The sequence below is a fragment of the Molothrus aeneus genome, chromosome 1, assembly GCF_037042795.1.
Source record: "Molothrus aeneus isolate 106 chromosome 1, BPBGC_Maene_1.0, whole genome shotgun sequence".
NCBI lineage: Eukaryota > Metazoa > Chordata > Aves > Passeriformes > Icteridae > Molothrus > Molothrus aeneus.
This window is the reverse complement of record NC_089646.1, coordinates 45,985,445-46,007,188: the sequence shown is the minus strand read 5'-3', so window position 1 is coordinate 46,007,188 and position 21,744 is coordinate 45,985,445. Positions and strand designations below refer to the sequence as shown.

General features: G+C 39.5%; 2 protein-coding genes across 2 annotated transcripts in view; one reads left to right on the top strand and one right to left on the bottom strand.

Annotated features, from left to right (window-relative positions):
* KIF15 (kinesin family member 15) overlaps positions 1-8,033 on the bottom strand; it is a 33,714-nt gene extending 25,681 nt beyond the window's left edge. The window contains exons 1-9 of the mRNA XM_066571990.1: positions 8,015-8,033; positions 6,426-6,468; positions 5,064-5,247; positions 3,853-3,929; positions 2,665-2,702; positions 2,436-2,533; positions 1,885-2,064; positions 1,018-1,227; positions 794-919 (exon numbers count right to left, since the gene is read on the bottom strand). Of these exons, the coding sequence (XP_066428087.1) occupies positions 794-919; positions 1,018-1,227; positions 1,885-2,064; positions 2,436-2,533; positions 2,665-2,702; positions 3,853-3,929; positions 5,064-5,247; positions 6,426-6,468; positions 8,015-8,033 (975 nt within the window). The remainder of the gene's footprint in view (positions 1-793; positions 920-1,017; positions 1,228-1,884; positions 2,065-2,435; positions 2,534-2,664; positions 2,703-3,852; positions 3,930-5,063; positions 5,248-6,425; positions 6,469-8,014) is intronic.
* A 203-nt stretch (positions 8,034-8,236) lies between these two features.
* KIAA1143 (KIAA1143 ortholog) lies at positions 8,237-20,478 on the top strand. Its single transcript, XM_066571979.1, has 3 exons — positions 8,237-8,362; positions 9,837-9,996; positions 18,027-20,478. Exons 1-3 carry the CDS (start codon positions 8,255-8,257, stop codon positions 18,236-18,238), a joined length of 480 nt encoding a protein of 159 aa, XP_066428076.1. The 5' UTR covers positions 8,237-8,254; the 3' UTR covers positions 18,239-20,478.
* The last annotated feature ends 1,266 nt before the right edge of the window (positions 20,479-21,744 follow it).

Here is a 21,744-nt window from a genome sequence, read left to right as displayed (position 1 = left end):
GGCATTCTGGCTCTGTAGTAGTGAAGCTTATGTTTGTGGACTTCTTTGCAGTATAGACACCTCAAAAAAATAACCACTTAAAGTAATAGCTTACAAAGTTGTAATTCTCTTCCAATTTTTATGTATTTTGGGTTGCATTGGAAGAACATAATTCCTCAGAGTTTCATCAGTCTACACAGAATGGGATGGAACACTGAGAAATCTTGCTTTGATCACAGTACTGTGATGTAATACAAATATTGTATGTGTACAAATACTATATTATACTACAAAAATATACTACAGCCATTCATGTACACTTCACAGAATTTTGGTGAGTGCAACAAATCTTTGACTGCTTATGTCTTTGTTTTGTGTTCATTTTGAAAAGAGCCTATAAGCTCTCATGCAGGAGACTAAATCTAACTGATCTTTGACACTAGACCAAACCTAAGCCCACATATGCTAATTCTGGAAATCACAGCAAATGTATCAACACATCTCTAAATACTACACTTTGATGCACATTATTTCCCAAATTATAAGGATGAAAATGTGCTTTTTTTTCATTAAAATTTCCAAATATGTATGTAGCAGTTGCTTATGAGAATAAATAGATTTGTCTTCAGTTAACAGCACTGGATTGATCAGAAATCTGCTTAGGCTAAAAAGGTAATTTTCAATCTTTTTCCACTTGCCCAATAATGAAACAACTTTAATGCACTGGAATTCAGCTTTTAATAGTTAAAAAGCCCAATGAGATATATTTTTCTACATCCCAGGTAGCAGGTAAAATCCAGAGGATATACATTACCCGTAGCAGAAAAGTGAGCTTGGAATCCCGGTAACAAACGTGTCTCTGTTTGCCATTGCCCACATCAACAAGTGCTGTGATTACTTGGGCCAGGCAGCTTAGTGATCGATTGATGTTGCCTGCTTCCTAGAAAAGAGGAGGGAATCAGAGTGAATGGATTTGGTGGAAGGAACAGGGCACTGCATCTGAAAGGAGAAAGATGCCACAGATCCTACAGAACCAACCTTTAACCTCAGTCCTTCTGTATGAGTGTCTTTCTGTCTCTCAGATCCTGCCAAGTCAACCAGGTTGAGCAGGGAGGACCGAATGTTAACAACCTCGTTGTTTTTCTCCATGGATTCCACTGTGATAGTGAAAACTGCATGGGATCTGGAGGATTCTCTGTTCATGGAGGTCGATGCCACACGACGGTTTCTCCAGCCCGTGGTTAATACCTAAGCATGAAAAAAACATCACAATTTCAGCTGTATCAGACTGTACTTCACACACAGGTGACATGAGCAGCCATAGGCATAATTCCATGCAACAGATTTTAAAAATCTCAAGGACAAGGACTTTTTTTACTGTTCTCCAATACAAGTATTTTAAAAGCAAAAAAGATACAGCTGCAGTCAAGCTTAGTAGCAGAACTTGTTATAATATTCACTTCTTTTCTCCGAAAGTGCCACTGCTGTTTGAAAGCAGTACACACAAGAATAATTTAAAAAAAATTAAAGTCACACAAGTACTATCTATATGTGTATCATTCATGGAGAAATAAACCTGACAATTCTGGAACACATGGAGCCCACTTAGCCACAGAAAACTACATTTCCTGCTATTTCAGAGATGTGTAGGGCAAGCATTGGGGAAAGATTACTGTAATTGCCATTCAGGTATTCCAAACCTTTTTGATTTCTTACAGGTATGGGATAGTTAGGAAGCATTGACTTAAACAGCTTTTTTTACACTGTGTTTTGAAGTAGGGAGAAAGGGGGGGAGAAAGCATTACAGACAAAAATAAGCAAAAAAATGCGCTTTAATCCAAGAGGAATATTTGCCACGTAAGATTTAAGATGAATAGTCCAGCATTAAAAAGTGCCAAAAAATACCTGGTATGCTTCAGCAGCAGATGACACCACCTGTTCAACAGCACCATCAACAAAGACTCCCTTCTTGATGTGTTCTCTGAGAAAGAGTCCTGCTGAAGCAGAATCTAGCAAGTCAAATATCTGTTCATTGTAGATTTCAATAAATGAGCATTTGCAGAGAAAACTCTTTCCACTGCCAGCCTGAAAAACACAGTAATTTACACAATAAACAGATTGGTTTAATGAAGTCTGTCATTGTATGGCAGCAAATCTCTTTTCACATGTACCTAAAGCTATTAGATTGCATATATATTCTGCACACTATATATTCCTAGTGCCCAGGTGACAACCAACATCCAGAAACCTAGATGCATTTTTAGACTCAAAATATGAGCACGCTTGTGTCTGAAGAAACTGTACTATAATTTGGTAGAGTACTAGATGCAAGCATTTCTCATTAATACATTTCAGGCAATAATCTTGGTAACTTAATGGCTGCGCACCAGTTTACCAACCCTAGCTAATCTTTACTGTGAGACATTACTGCAGTAATAATTATAAAATAAATGTACCTTTTCCTTTTCCCGCTCAATTAGAAAAAATAAGTATTCAAAGCTCCGTGGAATTACACCTCTCAGACTGTGAGTGAAATTATCAGAATCAGATGGTCCTAAAGAGATTTTTTTAATTAGAAAAATAATTAATTAGTAGTACTCAAGAGTAGTGGCTGACATGAGGAATACATCTCAAGACAAAAAAAAATTAAGAAACCACTGAAAGATTAATCTCTCATGCACTTACCCATCATAGTAAAGGTTTTTCCTGACCCAGTCTGGCCACTAACAAAAAGAAAAAAAAAGTGAGACTAAACTTTAATCTGAATTTTTCAATTATCTGCAACTTTTAAGGAAAAGTCAAAGCTTAAAACAAGCAAACAAAAAATTTTCTAAACTGAAGATAAGCATAGAGAAGCAAGCTGAGAAATCAGTCAGCTAAAAAGGTATAAAAATAGAACTGCAAATTTTACCAAGAAATCCCATTAGATAAATCCCAATTTGTCTCCCCTACCACCCACCATTTCCTTCCTCATCTCTGTTGGAAAGGGAGATTAGCATTAAAATGAAGGTATTCAAATATATACATAAAACTAATTTTTGGGTCAATCTTTAGAGTTTTATGTCACTCAGGATATATTTGGATATAAGGATATATCTGACTTTAAAGTAATTTTTTCTTTTCGAGATTTTTTTTCTAATGTAGTTATTAATCATGCTAGAGAAACCTCAGGGCAATTTCACTTCATTTTTCCACATTTGTATGTTGTAACAAAGTGGACTTCATAGTTTTGCAAAAGCTGTGCTACACTAAAAACGCCCCAGTAAGATTTTGATTAGATTAGCCCTTTAAGTCAGCATTTTCTGACCAAAGTGCTTCCTCAGTTTTCAAAATGAAAAATTATTAAGTTACTGTAATGATATTCATATTACTAGTCATGGATATATTTCTACCTTAAAAACATTCTAAAACTTAGAATTATCATTCATGAGTTTTCCCACAGGCAGCCAAGAGTCACTGAGTTGAGTTGACCAAATGTCAAGTTAAAACAAATTTCATTTCATTTTACCATGGACATACTGAAAACCACTAGCTTTCTCTTTAACAGTACAGTAACTTCTACAATCACTAGCTTTCTCTTCCCACTTTTTAAATAAATAATAGTAAGATTGACATGGGTTTACATGGGCATTATTAGCCTTAAGTGTTAAAAGCATAACACCTACATAGAGATTCCTCCAAAAGAGGGGCAAGGAGTACCATCCAATACTTCAACAACATTCCTTATGCTGTGCTGCAGTAAGGAAGCACTTTTAAAGTTCACTGAAACCTCAGGCAGGCTCTGGCTCTTAAAACCCCAACTGCTTATTAGCAGGATCTCCTTAAATGTCACCATTGCTATGAAATGACTGTAATTGCTACAAAATCACTTACTATGCAAAGATGGTTCCATTGTAGCCATTCATACAAGATTCAACAATGTTTTTAGCCACACTTGAGAACACAGACTCCTGGGGACAAGGGAAAAAGAAAGCACTTGGCACCACCTGTTTAAGTATCTGTTATACCAGTGTTTCCTATGCCATAACTTTATAGTATATAATAGATGCATTCCTTAAGGGTAGACATGTATGATGAGCCCTGGATTTCTCAGAGTAAAATGATACATCCTAAGTCTTTGTGACATAAATCACTCGCTCTGAAAAAATTGTATTCCTTGATAAACTCAAAGAAAAATAATAAAATTCAGCATCATAGTAACAGCTCCCAAATACATAGTAATAATTTTGATCCAGTAGTTTTATGTTACACAGTTTATATCATCTGTAGGCCAGGTGCCTGTGCCACTTAAAAAAATCTAGCTTTCAACTTTTGCCACTGCACAATGGCACATTCAGCAGAGCTGCACAACTTAGTCTCATCTGTCTTCACATTTTTCTCTTGGATCTGCAAGAAGAGCCTAGCTACAAGTAATAGCGTAGAGCAGGTGAGGTTTTTGGGAGGTTTTGTTTTGTTTGTTTTTTAAACAGAATTTGAATGGAATTGGGAGTCCTAGCAGAATTAAAATTACGTTCAGAATGTCAATCACCATATTACAGAAATTAAATTGAAGGATTTTCTTTACAGTATTACTTGTCCCAGGTGAGCAATGCATCCATTTAAAAGGCAAAAGTAGAAGTAAATAGAGTAAATAGAATATAAACTTTGAAGTTCCTTAAATACAAATGTGCAGGGCCAAGAGTTGAACTTGATGATCCTTGTTGAGTCCCTTCCAACTCAGCATATTCTGTGGTTCTGTGAAATCACATCTTAATATCAGCTACTGACTGCCAGTTATTTTTATACATTTGTCTCAACAGGCAGATTTATTTTCTCTCTATGGCATTACCATAATGTTTACAAATAGAACCTTCAATTTTAATTCAAACTCCAATTAAAGAAATTAACAGCTAAAAAAATATCTCATCAAAACTGTTAGCAGAGTTTAGTACTGCATTGTATACTGTAACAACACATTTCCAATCTGACCACTGCAAAAAATTAGACCCGATGATGATGCACTATATCTTTGGAAAAGCTTAGCATAGTAGTTGCCAAAACTTGGGTGAAAATAGCAGTAGTTATGAGATTCTGGAAATGATTACCTGTGTTGTTTCCATATTTGCAACACAATCAAAAGTGAAGATCTTAGGCTCAGGCTTTGAGTGCAGGCGGATGGTGTTTGATGAAAGCACAGATAAACACAGGCCATGATCCCCATCGGTTAATGCAGTGCTGTCTGAAGGGGGGCGCACCCGCACAAAGACTTTGATAGCATCACCTTCAACACTAAATAAATGTTTATGCATTAGATTACTTCCAAATAGATCAGCTGTCTGATAAAATTAAATTGCAACCATCAGATGAAGCATATGAAGCCTTACAAAGGTCTGTCTGAAAATCATGCTACTTGTAGATGAAATCAATAGAGGTAAAAATGCGGCAGATTTAAAAAACAAAGAACACACAGTTACATGCAATTAATTGCTGTGGCACCTAGCTTTAGCTCTAAAAGAATACATTGCACAGTGAACAGGAGATGCCCTTCTTACTCCTGGAAGTTTTAATGGAATAATGGATCAGATAGTGCTATGGTCCAGCAAAAAAGTTGTCAGCATTTTTATTTGGTGCTCACAAGAAGGGGAAAAATAATCAATTCTTGATCAATGAATCAAATAAAGGATGGTAAGTGCCTGCATCAAAAACATCTTTAACCAATTTCATCACATTTATCAGCTTTAAGAAGTAACTGTGCATGACTTCCATCAAGGCTCTGAAGAGTTCTGCCATAAATACCAATACACCAATAAAATAGCAAAGAATTAAATTCTTACATGAAGTGGTAGGAAACTTTGATTTACTTTACTTCATTCTTTTCCAACTGTTTTAGCAGGAGGGCGTTTTAACTGCTATTTTTACTTTTGGTAACAAGAGAAGAACAGTTCTGAAAGTGGGGAAGGGTCTTCATGAATGAAATGTGCAGTTGGGTAGTGGCAGAGGAAAGGGCTGAGAACATAAGCAGCACCTGAGAAAAATCCAGTATAACATTTTCCCTAAGACACGCCAAATTAATTTGCCAAATGTGCTTTCATTATTCTGACTTGTGGCACAGTTTACACTTGGAAGAGGGCTTTTTGGTTTTTTGTTTTAGTTTAGGGCTTCCTCAGAGGACTGAAGTTCCTAGTGAGATATTTCTCCATATAAACTCTAAAGTGCAGCTGCAGAATTAGTGGACAAATGAAAATTTATTGCGTGGCAGCATTCCAAGAGGAACCCAACATGTCGGTGTAACAGTTTCATTTATGAATACATTTTTTTAAAAGCCTCTAAGGATATTAGGAGAGAAAGGCAGCAATCTTAGGCAGGTAAAGATTGAAAGAAAAAACTTTATCTCACAGAGTTACGCTAGGTTTTGTTTCTGTGCAATGTGATTAATAATATATGGGAACTGGCCAATATTATTTTACCTAGATGAGTTCTGCAAAGATATTGAAGAGTCACGCAGACCTCCTATAAAAGAAAAAAGAGACACACAAAAATTAAAATTACTGCTCAAAACTCCTGACTTAAATAGAAAATACTGTAAGCAGTACAGAGGGAAATAAATGGAGAGCCTTATAAATACCTGTTTTGTGCATGAACAGAACTGCATGAAAATATTTGGTAAATATCTTCCTTTGGCAGAAAGATTTCAGTTTGTTACAGAGGAAGTGAAACCTTCATTCCCGTAATGTGAATGTGCACACACTTATCAATGTGCCATTTGTTTATTCTGGCAAAAAGGAGGCTCTGGGAGACCATATCACTCTACAACTGCCTGGAAGGAGGCTGGGGTCAGACTCTTCTCCCAGGTGACAGGACAGGACACAGCCTCAAGCTGTGCCAGAGGAGGTTCAGGTTGGACATCAGGAGGAATATCTTCACTGAAAGGCTAATTAGACTTTGGAATGGGCTGCCCAGGGAGGTGCTGGAGTCACCATGCCTGGAGGTGTCTGGAATTGCACTCAGTGCCATGGCCTGGTTGACAAGGTGCTGGACAGTCATAGGTTGGACTCCATGATCTCAGAGGTCTTTTCCAACCTCACTGATTCTGTGAGTGAGGGTCATTTTGCACAGCTTCAGATTTCAAGGAGACAGCACATATTACCCCATAGGCAGATTAAGGGACATATTTTTTACTTAAGTTGACATCAAAGTCCATAATATAGTCAAAACATTAACAAAATAACAAAATTGTATTTGGAAAATAAGCAAAATAACAATGAAAGACAATACCTTAAAATATTCCAATAATAAAGTATTTACAAAATCTTTATAAGCACACGGGTTTTTTTGTAAGAGGATCACCTTTAACAGCAGAACGAACGATGATGTGCAAAGATGCCTACCTTCTCTTTGACGTTCACACTACCTAAACATCCTGCTGCTGCGTGAGCTTTTTATGTGCTGTTTTGATTTACTCAACATCTAAGAAATATTTTAGCTTCTAATTAAGCAATTTATTCTTCAATTAAACAAGTCATCAAGGGAAGTGGTGCAGTTAAAAATTGAAATCAGACTGATAGGTACTTGCACAGCCCTGGGAATAGCCTGAATTTATGTCAGCGGAGGTTTGGGTTGGAAAAAGGCTCTTTACTCAGAGGCTGGCTGGGCACTGAACAGGCACCCCAAGGAAGTGGTCACAGCACCAGCCTGGCAGAGTTCAGGAAGCGTTCGGACAATGCTCCGGGGCACACGGTATGATTGCTGGGGATGGGGCTGTGCAGGGCCGGGAGTTGGACTCGATGATCCTTGGGGTCCCTTCGGACTCAGCTTATTCTGCAATTCTGGGAAAGGGCCGACTCCCAGGTACCCCGACACCACCGGGGCAGCGCAGGACGGAACCCCGGGAGACACCGAGCCCCTTGGCACCCGGCCCCACTGGTTCTCCCACGCGGGTGATTCCCCGCCAGGGCACGGCACAGCGCTGCTCTCCCGGGAACAGCCGTCCCTCAATCCCCCTGCTCCCCGAACCGCGGGCACATCCCCAAGCCCCTTCCCGGCCGTTCCCCCTGACCTTTCTCGCCGGGAGCCATGGTCACTCCAAGCCCGGCGACTCCCGCCCGCCCGCCGCTCCAAAATGGCGGCGCCTTCGAATTTGGCGCTCAGGGCCGCGGCCCCGCCTCCTGCCCGAGCCCAGCGCGGGCGTCACCATTTCCACCGGCGCGCGCGTGCCCCGCCATTGGCCGGGAGCCCCGGAACGGAGAGCGCGTGGCGCGCCCCCCCCGGAAGCGCGCGCGCGGCGGCGGCGGCGGCCATGAGCAAGAGGAACCAGGTGTCCTACGTGCGGCCGGCCGAGCCCGCCTTCCTCAGCCGCTTCAAGCGGCGGGTCGGGTATCGGGAGGGCCCCACGGTGGACACCAAGGTAACGCCCTGGCCCGCGGGTGGGAGGCGGCAGCGCCCGCTTCCCGAGCTTTGGTGCCGGCCCGTCCCCGCCCGCTCGCGTTGTGGGCTGTGGGGAAGCAGCGTTTGTAATGCAAGGGGGAGCCGTAGTTACTCGCTTAAACTGACTGAAATCCTATGTGTAACTTGGTTTTGCTTTGTCTTGGAGGATCAAGACAACTGCAAGGCTGCAGTGGCGGCCTTGCGGAGCAGCCGCTTCAGCCTCTCCGTGCCCGAGGGGCCTTGTGGGGGCACGGGGCGAGCAGCCGTGGTGTCCGGGCTTGAACGGGACTTTAAAAAGCCCAGGGCGGTGGAGGAGGGGCGCGGTACGGAAAAAATGTTACAAAAGTGCGGTAATAAAATTACTGTAAAGGAGTTAACGTGAGTTCGAACTGGAAGAGGAGAAATTTATGTTCGATACATAGAAAAAAATTCTTAGAGGGTGGTGAGACAGGCTGCCTAAGGGCACTGGGGATGCCCTGTCTCTGGAACTGTTTAAAGCCAGGTTGGATGAGACGCTGAGCAGCCTGGCCTAGTGGGAGGTGCCCTGTCCACGGCGAGGGGGCTGGAACTGGATGATCTTTAAGGTCCCTCCCTTAAAGAAAAGGAAGGCACTCCTAAAGCATCTTGCTGTAGGTCCGTGGTCATGAACTGTGTTGTGATGGCTGGAAAGGCAGGGGGTTAAAGGGCAGCCTTTCCTGAGGCACAGTTTTTTTTCTGCTTCCAATGTGATTTTGCATGTGTTTCTCTCTAAATAGGATTTTACAGGATACCTTAAGGAATGAACTTCTCATTTTTTATATATATACGCATATTCAGTAGATTACAGTAATACTATCTATACTTTTCCTTACAATATAAAGTTTTCAGGTCCTCTAATATTGCCAAACTTCAGGTTGGTGCACTGAGGTTTCCATGCCAGAAGGTTTATTTAAAAAAACCCAAAAATTACCAAATTGATTCTTCTGTCCCAGTGCACAAGTTTGAGAGAGCAGAAACAGGAGCATGACATTCCTTGTGTCAGTGCTGCTTACAGTGATTTGTTTAGCCAGGTTTAATAACCCAGCCGCCATGGACCCACGTTTCCCTTTGTGCTGCTTTCAGTACAGCATAGAAGGTTCAAGTTTGGAGCCTTGCATTTAAAGCTTTTCTTAATGTTGCATAGCAGACAGTGCTGCACAGTCAAGATGGCAAAGAAAAGGAATTAATTTCTTGCTTTCCAAGTTCCTTTTGGTCTCTAATTGAAGAAGCCCATACTCCCATGCTAAAGTTTCCAATGGAAAGCCATGTCTCAGTGATAGGATTGGAGTGTCCTTTGGATAGCATGTTTTGGGAGGGCCTGGCACTGGCAGCTATGCCAAGTCTCCTCAATAAGCTTTCTGCAAAAGTGAAACCAAAGAGTACTGGCCCACAGCTGGAATGATGATCAGGATGGCTTTTATTTCTCTCTTGTCCAGAGAGAGCAGCTTCCACTTGCCGATGATGACAGTGACAATGGCAGTGACAAGGAAGATGAGCAGCCTCAAGTGGTGACACTGAAAAAAGGAGACTTGACTGCAGAAGAAGCAATGAAAATTAAACAGCAAATCAAAGAGGCCTTAAAATCAAAAGAATCAGGTGAATTTCAAACTACTTATTTCTTGCTTTGTGTAGTCAAAGAGATAACCCACAAAAGCGGGTCTGATACTTGCTCAGCTTTCTACTGTTTAATACTACCTTTGATTAGTTCTGAATTTTTCACCTAAATAATTTGCACTTCTGGTTCCAAATCTCAAGTCGTTAAGTACATATTCAGGCTCTCTGGCTTTTGATAATGATGTAGTTCTGTGCTTCTTGATTGTGCACCATCCTCCCTCTAAATACTCCCTTAAATTAATTCTTTTTGTATTTTTGTAAATTAACTTTTTTGTTGTATTATTCCAGTGCACAGTCTTTTGACATCACCTCTGATCATTTTTTAACTCATTGACTAGTTCAGTCGAATTTGACAGTGGAGTGGATGTTTAAAAGGTAATTGTATGAGTTCCTGAAAGAGGTTGTCAGGGTAAAGGGATTCAGGTCTGTGGAAAGAATTGCAGATGTGTGGCTTGGGAACATGTTCACTTACCTGACTGGTCCATGTGATTACTTGCTTAAAATCAACCCCAGTATGTGTTGTGGCTTGCAAATGCACTAAGCAAGATAAACAGATGATACAATAGTGCCAAGGTCCAGAAAAAAATGTTTTTCTATGTCCTGGTTTAGGGCAAATTTGGTAGAAAACCTCCAAAAGGTCCCCCCTCCCCCCAGAAAGCAAACTCACGCGGCCCCTTCCCCCAGCTGGTTTGGGAAAAATTTCCTTGGACAGAAGTGGAAAAAACCTGTTTATTTAACAGGTAAAGCACTCCCCAGCACAAAAAATGAACAGTATCAGATGACAAAACTTACTCACTGCTCTGAAGAGATGGCAAATTCAGGAATTCAGAAAGTCTCTCCTGGGGTGGTCGCTCTGTTATCATTTCCTCTGGCACTGGGAATGGCTGCTGCCCAGAGAATGGCCCCATGGCCACAAAGTGCAAACTCTCAATGCTCCTTGGGGCCCCAGTCCAGAGCAGGTTTGAACAGTTCCAAGAAAAGGAAAAGAAAAGACAGTTCAGGGAAGACTTCCCTGCCTCAGCTAGCTAAACTAACTAAAAAGCAAAAAAGGGTCCTGTTCTGCTCCATCTGTGCCCAAACAAAACAATCCAGCAGAGCATGTAGAGGAGCAGTGCAGTTTCTGATTACAAACTCCATGCTTCTTCTCTCTGCCTTTGCTCTCAGAACCAGTCTTGAAGGCACAGAGTATAATACCCAGCATAAACAGAGCAGAGGATTGGGGATGCAAAAATCATAAAGTCACCCTAGGACACTCTGCCACAAAGAATTACACAGAATGGGAAGATGGAAGGGGTGTGGGAGGGGCTGCTGCAGTTTTACAATAAGGATGAGAAACTACAGTTGATGGATACAGTTATGTTAAGAATTTCTCTCTATTCATCATTCAGGTGTGATTGACATAAGTGCTTTGAGTGTCCAGAAGCTTCAATCATCACACAGGGTGTGATGAAATGTAGCTTTGTCTTTTGCTGACAGAAGACCTGACAAATTGAATGTAGCTACTGTTGTCTCTCGTGGAAATGTCTTGACAATTAAGAATATAGGAACTGGAACCCCACAAGTATAAAATAGGAAGGTGAATCATAGAAACTGGACATCTTCTGTGGTTAGCCATTATGGCTATTTACAAAAGCTGCCAATTGAATTTAGAGCACACTGTGAGGCCTAGCACGTGGCTGTCAATATGACATCCTTAGCCTCTCTCTTTGTCTGCCATTTGGATTTGAAAATTCAGGTTCATGGTGTCTCTGTGTAGATGTATATGTTAAAATTCAAATGGTATAAATGGAGAAGTCAGTAACAGAAGTGAGAGAAAATATGTTGAGAATCTTATATTTTTTGAAAAGCAGATTGATGAGAAATCTTAATTTTTAATAACGTAGGTTAGCTTGAAACTAAATAAAGCACGTCCTATTTTCTGCAGATAGATCTGTATTTGTTAGGTCTAAGCAGGTGTATGACTTGAACTCCTCTGAGAATATATGCTCAGCTTTGGGCTTACTTCCTGGTGTCTTGTTTTTGAAATGTAATGCATATAGATGCTTGGTGTCGCAGTTTTTAAAGTCATCACAAAATTTCTTTTCACCCTCCTAGTATTGGGAGAAGTTTCAACTTATTGGAAAGAAATATCATGGTTCTTTCTGAGCATTGGCTTCCTTTTCATATAAGCAACTTGAACTTTGAGTGATCACAGTAGGAGGAAAAATGATTTTGTAAGGCTGGGCTAAAAGAAGTAGTTGTCCATGAGAATCTATTGAGGTGGAGTCCATGCTGTGAAAAAAGTCCAAAAGAGCTACCAAGCTGAATACACAGTGTGAAATGGAAGTGTATTTGAATAGAGTGACTGAACTTACTTGGTGGAAAAAGACATTCCTAAGACATAATTGTAAGTAGTGAGGATGGCAGTATTGAGTCCCTGTAGAACTTTGTCACCTCTGCTTATTACCCCTTCAGTCCTTCAGTAATAGCTTGCATTTGGAGGAAAAAATCCACAGAAGTAGGTAGCAGGAGTGTTGGGGACTGCTGCCCTCTGTTCTGCATTATTGTGTTACTATTCATTCATCTTTGCAGTTCATATGAGGTCTTCATGTTCTTTTCCTTTTTATGGCTCATGGGAATAAACAGGGTAAGCACTGTGCACACTACTGTGTTCCTCTGCTATGGAGAGAACCAGTGTGAAATCTCCAATGAAGGGAGGTGAGTGTGACTATGCTAGAACTTGCTGAAGGCTTTTTTGCATTTTGGGCCATTTTTGCACTGTCAGTCTGACCTCTAGATTTAAATTTTGATTTCTAGTCTGAGACAGATATTTAGACAGCTGTTTACTTCCAGCTTAATAAAGAGAGTTTTGAGTAACCTGAGAATTTATTTTTTTTTGGCTCTCAATTCTGAAAATGGGAAGTATAAAGAATGTTTGGTGCTGCATGATTTGGTTGCATTTCATGTTACTTTGATTTTAATCCCAGAGTTGAAAGTCAATTTAATAGCTACTAGACCTTATTATATAGTCCCAAATCAGATCATTAGTGAAATTACATGAAGCTAAAAAGGTAATAGGAAAGTAAATTTCCCAACTGATAATCTTCCTTTCCAGCATGCATCAATGCTGAGGCACTTTGATAGATCCTTAGAAATGTGTTACTAACTATCTGTTGTGGATACAGACAGTTTTTCAGAACCTGCCAAGCACTCAGTTTTGAGGTTCTGCCATCTCTTCTCTTATATTGTAGTGATTGTCTTCATTTGAAGGACCTTGTCTTCAGGTTTAGGATATTACTCCAGAATTGTCCATATCTCATTTACATACTTTCACCTTTGTTTTCTTCTATAACCATTTAACCGTCTTCTATAACCATATAACCACGGACACGGCTACAGCTTTTGTTCGTTTTGGTTTGTTTATTTTTACTTTTAGACAGATGTTCCTATGACTTGATTTTCTTTTATAGATGAGTAACATTTTTGCATTAATTTGGTAAACCCACCTGATTAATGTCCTAGCTGCACTTAATTGCTTCCTAAAGCAGAGCAAATCCTAGCTTTTCTGTTGGCTTTTGCAAGTAGAGTCACAGGGATCTTTTTTATTTATGACCAGACCTTTCTTATATGAGAAAACACACTTCTATATTGAAACCTTTTTCTCCATAGAGCAGAGACTCAGAGACTTTTAAAAAAGAAGTAGTTTGTGTATCAGCAGTGATTTTGCTTAATGTTTTATGCATAATTTTAAAAGTGTCACTGTTGGTTCAGAGACAAAGAAAAATGGTCTTATGAAAAATGAAATTTGCACAAAAGAAAATATGTGAATTACTGCAAGATAGTTTATCTCAGCATTCATTACAGTCTATAAAAATATCTGTAGATTTTTTTTCTACTGCTTTTCTACTTCATATGGCCTCTGGGACACACTGACATATGCAGATGACCAAATTTGGCAAAAGGTATCCTTTCTTGTTCAAAGCCTTAGAATATTTTTCTTGTTTCATTCTATATGCTGGCTTCTGGGGAAGGACAGTAGAGGGAAGAGGCAAGGAGAATACAGTCCCTGCTGTCTTGGCTATTGGAGCCCTTTCTGAATAAGCACAGGCTCTTCTGATTTAAGCAGCTGATGTATCAGATACATCTCACAGAGGTAATGCTGCTCTGTGAAATATGAAATATTTCACATATATGTGAAATAGCAGGAACCTAAATCAAAGCTAACTTTGCAGTATTTAAGTAAAGAAAATTTTCCCAAGTGTTCTCATAAACAATTTAAACTAACTATGGAGTAAGAGTGACTTTCCTATCTTCAAACCACAAGTGTGCTGAATTCCTGGAGTAAATGTTTCCAAAGGCATGGATAGAGAATGGATGGCCAGAAAGCATTGGAAGGAACATTGAAATGGCTGACCTGAACTTCTAACCTTAGAAACCATTAAAAAATTTGCCAGGTTATTGTAATTTCTTTCTTACCCTCCTATCTTTGAATAGATGTATATGGGTTCCACTGTTCCTCCTGTTGCTCCTGACACTTTAGTGGCACTTGTGTTTCCTGTTGTTGCCTCATTGACATATGTGGACAGAAACTGCTGAAAAGTGTTGCTGCTAACTACACAAATGACTACTAAATAAAAAACCCTCTAAACTGAGGAGCGATATTTCATTTTCAGGCTCTCATTCCTACTTTTATTTTAATATATACCTTGAAATAATTAGAAAAGAAGAAATTTCTGATTTTGTGGTCTCTTAAATTGATGTCACTTATGAAGTAAGTTTTCGGCTCAACGTCTGACTGTGCTCATGTTGGTAAGCCAGTGGTTTGTGATCCAGGAAAAAGCAGCAATGACTAAGAACAATGGGAATTTGAACTACTAGTGTAGTTTTTGACTCATTTTTGAGAAGTGGATTTTATTATTTCTCCTGTAGTGCCTTTATGTATTTTACTTCATATGTTTCAGAAATCCCACTTTCCATAATTCATAATACTAAGAGTCTTTTATTGGGAATCTGTTTTAAAAACTACCAACACTGAGATTGTTTCTTTAGTCTTTTTTTTTTTTTTTTTTTTTTTTTTGCATTGCTTAATACAAGTCGGTTTTTTGTAGGTCTTTGATGCAAGCAAAAAAGATAGCTGACACATAAGAACCTCGTGAAATTACAAAGGATAAAGTGAAGTCATTTTACCAGCTGAAAAAGACAATCTTAACACATCAACACAAATTCCTTGAACTGCCTCATCAAATTTTTTCAAAAAGCATGGTCTGTCCTCACTCTCTCCACATGTAGGCCAGGCCTACTGTGTTTCCTTATCTGCTTCATTCTTTGTCGAGCACTGCCAGCACTCACTGCTCTCTGAAGCTGGCCTGGGCTTCCTGCTGAAAGGAATGTCCTTGAGCATATAATGAAATTTTGACAGTGTTTAAGCAGGCCAAGAGCTAAAATAATTTCCTTTGATATGGAATGACCTGTGAATAGTATTGTAACCCTGGAGGTCAGAGCTGAGCCAGTTGCCATTTTGGTGGAGTTTTTGAGCTTTGCTGTTTGTGCCCTTAGCTTATTACATGTTGAAATTCATATTGCAAAGATACTTATCAGTTTCTCCATCTGGTTGGCAAAATAAAATTCTTTTGTGCAGTTCACAATGTGGGTAGCAGGCCAGTTGTGAGTAAAATTAAAATTTCTGTCCTCTCTTTTTCCATGGATTAAAACTATGTAGCTGTTTATCTCTTTTCTTTTATGGATATGCTTTGAACTATATTTTTAGAAGTTAGGTTTTCAAATTTACCACTTTTAAGAAAATGTAGTAATCCATTTGTTAAAGAGTATCCAGTGGGGTTTGATTTTTCTGCTCCTCATGCTTATCCAGTAGCTGATTGTGTCATTTCCACAGCAGTATGGATACTGTATACAGCACATAGACAGTTGTGTCTGCACATAAGGGACTATCTTATAGATAGATTTTTTTTTCAGAATTTGGCTTAATTGGGCCTTAGATCTTGTTTAAATTAAAAAATCTCTATTTCCAAATAAACACTGTAGTTATGTAATAATTAGTAAGAGGAATCATTTGCTATTAAACTTCTTAGCCCAAAAATGAAGGCCCAGTTTCTGAGAAAAAGGATGCATAGTGTATTCTGATTCATTAGGTGTAATATGCTTTCAGGAGTTCTATTTCCCTCCGAAAATTTACTGTAGGCACTTCCTAAACTTCTGTATCACATGTACAGCATCTAAACACTTAAGCTTTCTGTGCAGAGTTCACAATGAATCCATTGAGAACTATGCTTTTCATAACTACAGTTTATTATTGCTGCTAATTCCTTGTAATGGTAATGCTTTTTTAATGTGCCAAGAATGAAGTATTTTTCCCCAAACCTGGTTATTTTCTGCAGTAGTATTTTCTCATAAACTAGTGTAGAATCATAGAATCAAGGTAATGTTTGGTCTGGAAAAGACATCTAGGGTCCATGGAGGCCCACTTACCAACCTTGCACTGCTTTGTTGCCACTAAACCATGTCCCCAAGTGCCATGAGTTCTTTGAGCACTGCAAGAGATGATGTTTCCACTACTTGCCTGGACAACTTGTTCCAGTGCCTGAGCACTCTCACAGTGAAGAAATTTTTCTTGGTATGCAATCTAAACTTCCTCATGTTGCCATTTCTTGTCCTATTGCTTGTTACTTGGGAGAAGAGACTGATGCCTACCTCACTACAGCCTCCTTTCAGGCAGTTGCAGAGAGAGATGAGGCCTCCCAGAGCCCCTTTTCTCCAGGCTGGACAACCCCAGGTCCCTCAGGACTTGTGCTCCAGCTCATCACCATATGCACCTTTTGGAAGGATGCATTCTGTAGAAGCCATTGACAGACTTGCCTAGTTTTTCAAGCTAGGTTTCTTCTTTAAGAGGGTCTCTGAAACTTAAGGCATTCTAAGTTGATGTCTTTCTTCATTTGTACCACACAACCCTTAAGGTACCAGATTTATTAGTTGTATTGTTTTGAGAATGCACTGAAGAGAGTTTCAGCCAGTGCTGTGTAGATAACACTGAAATGTTAAGTCTTTTGCTGTAGTGCTGATATACCAAGGAAAGAATTTGTGCTAAAGAGAAAAGTTATTTATTGATTTTAATTAAACAGCACATAATCTTGTCAAACACATTTCTGTTGAGTAATGAATTTCACAAAAGTAATTTAGGAAAAATATCTTGCACAGAACCTACGACTCCTTAACATTCTGTCACAGATACATTATAAAAATTGCAAACTACTGCAGCATGAACCTTTGTGTCTGATTCACAACTTTACATTACACTTTGTCTTCCAGAAATACTGCCCAGATGCTGTTACTTACGCAGTAGCTTTCCCATTCTGCCTGATAATCATGGAAGGGACTTCTCCTGTTTTCAAGATTGTTGTCTGCTCCTCTGCATGCACTAGAGCAAAATTGGTCAGTTGGAATAGTTGGGTGATGTTGCAGATACAAAGAAACCCTGAAACTTTCATCCATTACGATAAAAAAGGGGACCTTTATTGCCATGTGATCTTTTCAGCTGTCTCAACAGGACAGAATATATTAGGGAAAAAAGTTTTTCTTGTATATGTGCCATTTTGTTATTCAAAGAGATGCTATAATTCTGAAATAAATGCATTTGTTATCATAAATTTTACAAATACTGAAGCGGAGTGAGAGGATCCTATGAAGTTGTCCTCTCCATTTTGGTAAGTGGATGTGAATGGAATGTGAGGGAAGAGCTCTCATTCTGCTCACAGAACTGCTCACAATCTCTTCTAAGTTAGAGCTCTGGTTAGTGAAACCCCATTTCAATAGAAACTGCAGGAGGATTTTCTTCAAGGGCTTGCTGACATGAAGCAGGTGTGTGTACATGAAGGCCATTCATTGATACAGAGTTTATGGCCAAACGTATATTTTCATGATTGTTGTATTCTCTCAGAGGCCTTACTGATTTTGGTTCAAGGTCTGTATGTGTTTGTGAACATATGCAGATGAGTTCTGACTTACTCTCTTTATTACAGATGATGAACCAGAACCTGCTGATGGAAAAATTATGTTCAGGAAACCAGCCAAACGTTCATCAGAGAAGTGTTTGGACTTCAATGTAAGTTCAAGTAAGAAGATGAAAGAAGCAAAGAAAACCAAGGGGGAAGCAACTACTTCTCAGAGTACAGCTAAGCAAGTGAAAAACAGCAGTCTTCTCTCATTTGATGATGAGGAAAATGATGATTAGGGGTTGTATTTTTGTATGCTTAACTTGCCTGTCTAGAGACCTGGATAACATTGGGGGCTTTTGTAGGAATTGAAGCATGGTGTCTGAGTCTTCTCTTACTTTGCTATAGTCCAACTAGAGAAATAATGTATAAAATTAGCATGAGCTAAGTCTTTGCAGTTAGTTGGAACTGTATGTCATGTCTTAATTTTAAAGGAGAATTTAACCATGTATGTAAAAGCTATTTGAGGTCACAAATGAGTAGCAAATTATACCTGTATATATTTAGCTTACAAATTTTCAGTCAATTTTAAAATGCCCTCCATTACTAAAATGTATTTCGTCTATATTGAGTAGCCTTAGTTGACAGTTATGGTTTTTACCTGTTATTATTGACATTCAAAAGAGAGACACTTCATTGCTGTGAAAGAGATTGAAGTTTTCTGTCTCACAGCTTAACAAAAGTGTACACAGCCTTTACATTTGTGATTTGCAAGATTAGCTCTTGCAGAGCCTTGTAGGAAACGAGGCTGCATTTGCTAAATTCATGTAGTCTTGATCCTTTGTTTGGTGAATGCAGTCTAAGAAGCATCCATTTCATTTGAATTGGTTGTAATAGCAAGGTATAAAGATTTTGATTCTAGTTGATGGTATCAACTAATGCTAAAGAAGCCTAAACCATTGGAGATTGTGCACTTTGGTTTTAACACTGATGGGCTCAGTGGTTTGATCGTGTTTTGGGGTTTTTTTTTAAAGTATATTTGTTCCAGTTAACTACTTACATGTTCACAATTATTTAGGATCTCAGCCTGTTTAAAAACTGTATTTCATCTTTAAGCTGTGGAAAAGCATTAATTTAGTATTCTTCAAGTAGGGAGGAAGTTGTAAACAGGGAATTTAAGCCAAGAAACACTATAGGGGTGTGTATCTTGGTTTAAGACAGTTTCTGGGGCAGACACTCCAAAATGAGTTACTGCCCCTTTTAGCTTTAACTGCTTCCCTTTCACTGATAAGCAGAGATGAAAGCAAGAACATATAAGTGAAAAAATTAAAGATACTAAAAATTGAAACAGCAACAGGCATGATAACAGTAATCATCACTAGATACAAAGGTGCTGAATCCCATGGACTGCTTGGGAACAAAGAAGATAAGATGGCAGAGAAACCCCTCCTCAAAAATGTTGGCCTCCAAAGAAGACCACGTAGTTCAGGGGACAAAGACAATCTGGTGGAGAAGCCCCTTCTCCTAACCATGTGCTGGAGAGAGAACAAAGAGAAAAAGCCACCACAGGATCTGAAGCTCTGTGATTATGAAAGTCCCTCTTCTCCAAACAGCAACCAACGAGGAACAAGGACAAAACAAAAAGAAACCTGAACTCCAAAACCAGTCAAATGCTGCTGATCCGTTTGCTCCATCCACATCACTGGACAAGGTCTCTCTCCTGGCAGCAGAGCAGCTCCATCAACAGTGGCAGCTGGAACTGGTCAGTGGCTGGAACTCCTAGGGGGACTTGGCCTCCTCCTCAGCAGAAGATGCCAGGCAGATGCCCAGGGCAGCCCGGGCTCCACGCCCTCCCCACTGCAGCTGAGCGCTGCTGGGGGGCTGGAGTGACCGTATGGAGCAGGAGCTGTTCTGGTTTTCCCACTGTGGTGCCATGGCTGGCCAGCCCAGGTGACAGCAATGAAAAAAGGTCAGAAGAGAAAGAGAGAAAGTCCTCCCTGGCCCAGAGACCAAAACAAAGAGGAGCTTCTGCCTTGCACTGCCTCAGCTTCTCAGTAGCTAGCGGGAATGAAAGAGAGGCCTGTGTAAGTGTTGTCTCATTTTAAATGCATCTTCTGCCTCCGTGAACCTGGGGCAAGACCCTCTGGTTTTGCTTCTGACCCCCAGGTCTTAAAAAGGGAGAGTAAAAATCTTGGGCAGAGGGGGGTAGAAAGAAAGTGTCCATTTCAGCATCTTTTCTGTAACAGGACAGAAATAACCCTGAGAGCTGATGGGATTTTGGAGAACAACGTGGTAGGAGTGTCACTTGTGACTTTGAAATTATTTGGATGTATGGTGTGTTCTGTAACCATATGAAACCAGTTCTGCTGTGTGACAGGACATTTGAAATTACTTGGCCTGTAAAGCTTCATCGAGGAGCAAATTTCAAGTTGCTGTGTGAAACAGCTGGTTTTAGTTTGTTCATCTGGTAGTAAATGATAAATTATGCTTTCTTTTAAGTGGTCCAAAGATATTTTAATAAAAATTTCAGTACATGAAATGAGATTTTTTTTTGCCTCCTGATATTGGAGCCTCCTGTACCTGCTGCCTGTTTCCCTACACACCAGCTTCCTGCAGCATAATATCATATGCAACTCTGCACACTGTTTTGCACTGTTTGTGTGAGTACATGTTACCCTGATTTTGAAAATGAATATATCTGTTGTCCTTTTAGAAAATTGAAACCAGACCTATAAATGGATATTAAAGTCTTGTTGCACTGGTTTCATATTAGAATTGTGAGAGAGGTGCTGTGGGACAACCTGATTATTCCCATGAGGACATGCTACATTTGTAAATACATAATTTGTCTGTATTCTCTACGTATAAAAGAAAAATAAATTTAAAGAAAAAGTACAGAACCAAAGGTTCCCAGGAATTAGTATTTCCACTTATTTTGCATACTTAAAACTTGTTTGAATCCATTAAAAATATATACCAATACATACATACACACTCATGAGTAATCTTGTAGCATTCCAGTGTACAAAAGGAATATTTGGGGATATGTCAACAATGGAGTAAATACTCTGACTTGCTGAGACTCATCTGAAAGAATGAATTAACCATTGGCTGCTTACCTAAACTTTTCTGGTTCTGTTTGTCAGTACAGAAATATATTTGCATACATTTTTCTTGCACAACCTGGAAGCTCATAACTTGAGCTGTGAGGCAGTTTAGGAGACATGGCTATTGAGGTAAATGCTTGCCAAGGACCAGGGGGAATGTGGTTTTACCTTAAAATTAGAAAATCCCTCAAATACGCAGTTGATCTGGCCTGTTCAAAATAAGATTGAGATCTTGTTTGATTCTGGATAGTAATTGCATTTAAACAAAAGTTACCATTTTTAGTGAAAGACTCAGGAGACTCAAGGCCAGTAAAGGGAGGGTTACCTTAAAGTGCAGTACTTTTACTTATTGAGTGTGGTACTTTTGGTTAATCATGTTTCTTGCTCTACAACCTCGATGACAGATGTCTGGAATGCAAATAAATGGATTGAGTGTACTTGGAAATAATAAATTAAAAGATATGTTGTTCAGGCAACACAGCAAGGGAAAGAAAGGTGGATATGGAAACCCAGTTTCTTTCCTTCATTCCAACTGATTTGAAGTGCTCTGACCAGGAGGAGACCTTTATATTCATTGTATTTAACTCCCAGTTCACCCAACAATAACTAATTGAATAGATTTATTAAGAGGTGTGAGTGATGCACAAAAACATTGTAATCAGGTAGTCATGTGAAAATTCAGTGTTTTTACCATGACA